Below are 6692 nucleotides of genomic sequence, written 5' to 3' on the forward strand. Positions count from 1 at the left end.
TTCTTTAAAAATATTAAATAACCAAAGTGACATAATTACCAAAAGTGTGTCAATCGAACCTTTTTTAAAATGAATGTTATGAGCGAAGTTAAAAAATAGTGGAGAGGGGTGGGAAACAAGTTGAAAAGTAAAAATATTGCCACCTGGTGAGGACTTCGAGAACTAAGGAAGTATTGGAGATGGTTTGCAAGCGTTTTGATTTTTTGCCACTCGGCGGAAACGCTACTGCCCTCTATCTACGTTTTAATACAAAACACGAAAGAACAAAAAAGGGGCATCGTCCATCCTAGCCTAGCTTTCTATGTGGTCCACCTCGATAGCGGTATTTAGTAAATCTTTAGCATTGGAAAGTATAGAAATTTGCACAATTTTGGTAATATTAATAATCAGCTAAGCTAACCACCATCTAGCGACTTTTATTGCCTTTAAATCAAGTGTCGGCTCGACATGAAGTAACTCCTTTTTCAACAGATGTCGCTAGCATCGAAATATAACAAGATACTTAAGCTACATATTTTGAGCCAAAAGGCGGGACATAAAAGTACCCCTCGCGTTGATTGGCTCGTTTGTAAATTTTATAATAACTTAAATTATAATTATTTTGAGCAATATATTTTATATGGGATATATAATTTAGGTTTAAGTCTATTAAGTAGACTATAATTTGTCTAATTATAATAACTATAAATGGTTCTCTGGCAACATTATTGTTTCGCTATTTTTGAAGATTAGCTTCTTTTGCTATTAATAGATGGCACCACGCTCTCCAAGAAAGTCGTTTTTTCGAAGAAATTTATAAATTCATTGCCATCTTTAATAACAAGGTCCTTTTCATAATACAGCTAGCAATGACAGAGCCGACAAATGCTTTTTTTTAAATAATAATAATCAGCTAGGCTAATACCTAAGGCACCACCATAGGACTAAGTCGTCAAGCGACTTTTAAAGCCTTTAATTTAGGTGGCCGGGTTACAATGCGTAGGAGGGTGGTGGCAAGCCACGCGAGCCAACAGTTCCCTACACTAACTATTACCGTTAACCTCAACAAGTTTTTATGGAAGGGGAAACTGAAGAACTCGGGGAAAAACCACTTAAACCAGTGGGGAGATAACTTGCAAACTCAACGCAGAAGGAATTGTTCCGAGTTTTCACCCAGTGCCACAAGTTGAGATCGAACCCGGCTCCTCTTGCTGCGAGGCGAAAGTGCTAACCACTCCGCCACCCCACCTAATAAGGGTGGCCTGGTAAAATTGCGTGGGAGGGTGGTGGAAAGCCCTTCTTACCACGCGAGCCAATAGCTCCCTACACTCCCTATTACCGTTAACATCTAAACGTTTTTATGGGAAGGGGAAAAATGGTACGAAATAAGGTAACAAATCGAAGGTAACACCAATTTTTTCCAAACACCCACAGACGTCTAATGACAGCTTTTTTCAGGTCCCACTTTAGGTGTATGGAGTGCTACTATGACAAGGTTATTTTAACCCAAATTTGTGAAAATACCGTTTTCGATTTGCAATACTACAGTTTATAAAAATGTAAAAAGCGAGTTTCAATAATGCCTGACACATGCGCAGTTGGACGAACAAGCAGACGAGGATGGTACTTTGACGTCATACTATGGCTTTTGCATAAAATAATAATTTTACTTTAAATTAATTTTAAAATTAAATCCAATTGATAAGGTTTGGGTTGGTTAACGCCGCTCTTAATATTGAAATATCGTTTCATCAAAGATACATTGAGTTCATTTTTAATATCGTCTAATATACATTTCTTCCTTTCACTCATTTAGCAGTCCGACGATACCCTTTAATTTCGTTTCGTATGTGATACAACTTCGCGCTGGAGGGAGAACCAGTAAAGCTATGCAGCTAGTCAATTTGGTGATAATTTATATCTAAATCGGTGAGTTATCTACTGATTTTAGTTTATTTAAGACTTAGGTTATCGTAATATCCCGTTTAAAAATAGTTATTTCCTTTATTTGAACGATTTCAATTTCATTTATTACCAAATTTGTTAGATATCCGTATGTAGTAACATAAGCTCGAATGAGGAAATGACTTTTAAAATTGGAAAATATAAGAATTGGATGAAACCGGGCACACGACTTGTTTGAACAATACTAATGACCTAACACATTTTGTAATACAATAAATAAAAATTAACAAATTGGAATATATTTTTCTTAATTTGGGGGAATACTCTAAGGGCCGTACAGAAGGGGTCAGGCTAAGCAAAATCCCCGGGGGGCCGGCTGAAAAGAGCCCACAAGCAAGCTTGTATGGGGCCCCACCTCATATAACCGCGGTGGAGGTAGTGAAATCGGGCCTATCGTCGCGTGCACAGTCTAACAGCAACTTGCTCATCGAAAATGGTATTGTCTAAACATCTCGAAACACAAGCAGAAATGTAGAAAAGTCTCACACTTCAATTTTTCAAACAACATATAGGTTTAATTTATGATTATTTTGGGTTTTTATAAAAATTGTTTTCGTTTCTATAGAAAAATGCAATTGATCTAAAATCAATGGAAAGCAAACTATCGGCTGAAGATCTTTTGGAAGTTAAGAAGATTTTGGCTCGGATATACTCAAATAAAAGCGTTAATTCTGATAATGAAAATATAACTGATATTGTAAATACGCCAGCTCAAAAGTCAGTAGATGAAATTTTGGCTAAAGAGTCGCCTGTACTAAATAAAATAGCAAACAATGCTGCCGTGTACGAAACATCGAAAACTGCACTTAAAGGATTGTCTACTACAAGGACAGGACTAAGCAACGCTGCCGGGCCCAAAAATTCCAAATTGTTTGAAAGACAACCATTTAAAAAGAAGAAAGTTTGCAGTACTGCCAGGTCTAAAACCGAATTTAAAGGATTGTCTGCTACAAGGACAGGGCTTAGCAACGCTGCCGGGGGAAAAGATTCCAAATTGTTTGAAAAACAACCATTTAAAAAAAAGGAAGTTTGCAGTACAGCCAGGTCTAAAACCGAATTTAAAGGATTGTCTGCTACAAGGACAGGGCTTAGCAACGCTGCCGGGGAAAAAGATTCCAAATTGTTTGAAAAACAACCATTTAAAAAAAAGGAAGTTTTCAGTACTGCCAGGTCTAAAACCGCATTTAAAGGATTGTCTGCTACAAGGAAAAGGTTAAGCAGCACTGCCAGGTTCAAAGAATGCAAGTTGTTTGAAAAGTTGTCAGCTAAAAATAAACTATTTGGCAGCGATTTTTTTCCTGAATCATTGCTCAAATGCAAAGTAGAGTCTGCTTCTAAGAAAAAATTAATGTTTGCATTAGGGTTGAAATCAACTAAATCCCAAAATGAATCTTCTGTTGCTGCAAAGGAAGCTAAATCGTCTGCTACGAAGAAAGAGAAAGTCGATTCTAGATTTTCTAGAATATCAAAGTCACCAAAAAAAGCGTCTGTTACAAATAATAAGTTGAAAGTTGCCCCAGACGAATTATCTACTAAAGGTAAAAGGTCTGCCAGTTCCAAAACATTAAAAGCAGAAAAAGGATCTACTGGTAGGAAGAGGCTAAGATCGACTATTCCTCGAAACACGTCGTCTGCTTTAAAGGAAGGTGGCGTCAGTTCCACTAAAGGTCCGATAATGTCGTCTGCTACTTTAAAAAGACTATCGATAAATGTTTCCAGATGTGAATCATCGAAATTCTTAAGCGCACATTCCAGCCCACCAAACGGGTTATCTGCTACCAAGAAGTTGAAAATGGACAGTAGTTCCGAATCATCGTCATCCGAATTAATATCAGAAATTGACTCTGACTTCGACGATGAGGGCGTACGAATCTTTAAGTGTAATTTCTGTAGTTTCACTTGCAAGGTGCGCAGTAATCTACGGAGCCACAGGGAAACGCACCGGGAAAATAAACGTTTCAAGTGCCAAACCTGCAATTATTCGACCAGGCGCAAATACAACCTGCAACTGCACGAGGTGAAGCATACGGGTAAGCGTCCTTTCGCCTGTAATCAGTGTCCTCGGGAATTCGGCCGTAAGGATTTACTTAAAAAACACAAACTAAAGATACACTCCGGTAGTGGACCGTACCGTTGCGATAAATGTTCTTTCGCCTGCTCTTTGGAAGTGGAACTACTTAAGCATGTTAAAATTCATATCGAAGTATCCAAGGCATACAAATGTGAGCTTTGCGATCATAAATTCTCCTGGAAAAAAAGCCTTATACATCATTTGCAGAAACACGCCGGACCTCGGTCGGGTGTTATCAAATGCGACGAATGCGAACGCACGTTTGCCAGAAAGGGAAATTTCGAAAGTCACAAACGCATTCACAACAAAGAAGTGGCTTTGCTATCGTGTCCTGATTGCGAATATTCGTGCGTAAATGATAACACTATGAGAAAACATAGAATAATTCATTTAGCCAACAAGAAATGGAATTGCGATAAGTGCGCGCGTGTTTTCGATCTGGAGAGACATTTGATATCCCACAAACGAAAGAAACATTCGGACGCGAAACTTTATGCCTTTTCTTGCGATCATTGTGACGAATCTTTCTCGAGAAGGGGGAATTTGGATAATCATAAGTTGGAAAAGCATTCGAAGTTTTTGAGTTAAATAAAATTAGTTTTCATTTATACTGCGCAGCTTAATTAAATTCGTGAAAAAGTGTTTTATATTGGTCCTTGGATTATTTAAATATTTCTTTCCATAACGATTCCAAGATATAAAATGCCGAATAGACATAATATCATACTCGCAGGAAACGCCCAAGAGCCATTTAATAGAAGACTATCCCACCTTCCGTACGAAGGTCGAAGTCCAATTCCCCTGGTAAATAGCCAAGACCATGAGGAGTACGTTCAGTTGCTCTAAAAAAAGCCATCAATGCGTATCGGAAAATAAAAAAGTTACTTTACGACGATTTATATTTCCGGTTTTGTCGTCACGATGCCCATCAATGGCGTATCAGTGTTTTTGGTGTTTTTTGCCAAGCACGTGGAGAATGTTACTGACAGTCGCGTATAGATGTCACTACTATTCGTAATGCTCATCGCTGGAATCGATGAGGGGGTGAAAACGTACAGTTATGTAAAATTTTTAGTACCGTCGGTCGCCTTTAGATGTCGCTACCTTTGGCATCGTTTAAAAAAAAGCGTACAGTAACTTTTGACGTCACGATGCTCATCGGTGAAATCGCACGAGACAAAAATTCCGTACAACTGGTACTTACGTCACGATGCACATCGGAAAAATCGCAATCGGTTTTTTTCTGGTTTTTAACATTTTACAGCAACTGACCGTACCCTATAAATACGCTTCGTTTAGTAGACAGGCGTCTCCATACAAAAAAAAACTGTTAAAGCCACTGTCGGCTCTCAGCCTCTCAATGCCACCATAAGACTATCAAGGCCTCCCCAAGTTTGAAACGAATGAGATTTTAACGTTAAGCTAATGACTGGCCAAACCAAGGACAGTAGATACACGGACGAGAAAGCAGGAAAAAAAATTCGATTTTAAACGTCTTCATATTCACGGGGAGTTAGATGTAAACAAACAGCGGCCATTCTTAAGACGTGGTTCACGATATACAGTATTATTGTAGTTAGTTTTTACCATTTTGAGGTTAAATTAAAAATAAAACTACGAGCGTAAATAAAAAATGCCCATTTGTTTTGAACACCTAAGCCTCGTCAAGAACCGCTAAAATTAGGTGACCGCCATTTTTTTTGGTTACGACTAACTCTCCTTGCGTTTAGGTCGTTTTAGGTGATATATTCCAACAGAGGCCGCCAATACACTTTCTCGTCCCTATATCTACTGTCCTTGGCCAAACTCGCTACATGAATCCATCTGTTGATGAAAAACTGAAACTTATGCACAAATCCCCCAATGCATGCTACCGGATGGCAAAAGGTAGGGGTGAGAGGATTTGCTCTTTTTCTCCGCCAGGTAGCGTAGATTAAATTTTTTCCTCTCCCGCGCCTGTCTAGTGCTGAATACATACGCCTTTATGCCCAGTTCAAACTTAGTGGGGCCTTGGTAGGCTTATGTTGCCACCTGTATTATGATAAGGCCCTTGTTATTAGAGATGGCAATGAGTCTACCCGAGAGCGTATTGCCATCTATTAATGGAACAGGAAGCTAAAATTCAATAACGTCGTCTGTGAACCATTGTAGAGTATTATAATTAGACAACTTATACTCTACTTAGGGGACTTTAACCATAATTATATATCCTATGTAAAATTTATTGTAAAAAATTACTATAACTTAAGTTATCGTCAAATTTACAAACGAGCCAATCAACGCGAGGGGTACTTTTATGTCCTGCCTTTTGGATCAAAATTTAGCTTAAGCATCTTGTTTTGATTTCAACGCTAACGAGGTTCGACATCATTTCTCCGACTCGTCCTTTCTCTAGAGGATTCATTGCTCCTACTTCTCATTGCTCCGACTTCCCATTGCTCCTACTTCTCATTGCTCATACTTCTCATTTCTCCGATTACTCCAACCAACTTTCCATTGCTCCTACTTCCATCTTCTCCGATTACTCCGACTTCCCATTGCTCCTACTTCTCATTACTTCGATTTCGTATTATCTTGGAGAAATAAAACAAGTATACAGGAGTTGCGGAGAGCTGCGAAATCGGTTTCGTCAGTGACGGTGAACTCGCGCGAGACGGAGGGGTTCAAACGCGACTAG

The 6692-nt window shown here is 38.8% G+C and overlaps 1 protein-coding gene across 1 annotated transcript; it reads left to right on the forward strand.

The window, feature by feature from the left end:
- Nucleotides 1-1793: 1793 nt before the first annotated feature.
- Nucleotides 1794-4617, forward strand: LOC149958306 (uncharacterized). The gene is made up of 3 exons (XM_090164912.1): nt 1794-1908; nt 2510-2862; nt 3115-4617. The coding sequence occupies exons 2-3, from the start codon at nt 2534-2536 to the stop codon at nt 4601-4603; spliced, it is 1818 nt and encodes a 605-aa protein (XP_090021038.1). The 5' UTR covers nt 1794-1908; nt 2510-2533; the 3' UTR covers nt 4604-4617.
- Nucleotides 4618-6692: the final 2075 nt, after the last annotated feature.

This window comes from Leiobunum rupestre, chromosome 2 (genome assembly GCF_980474605.1).
Source record: "Leiobunum rupestre chromosome 2, qqLeiRupe1.1.hap1, whole genome shotgun sequence".
NCBI lineage: Eukaryota > Metazoa > Arthropoda > Arachnida > Opiliones > Sclerosomatidae > Leiobunum > Leiobunum rupestre.

What these genes read in the sequence shown, in the direction of transcription:
- LOC149958306 (XM_090164912.1), top strand. Translation starts at nt 2,534, where the DNA reads ATGGAAAGCAAACTATCGGCTGAAGATCTTTTGGAAGTTAAGAAGATT. An exon ending in AAAGTTTGCAGTACTGCCAG is followed by an intron (nt 2,863 to 3,114) that starts GTCTAAAACCGA and finishes CAGTACTGCCAG; the next exon opens with GTCTAAAACCGCATTTAAAG.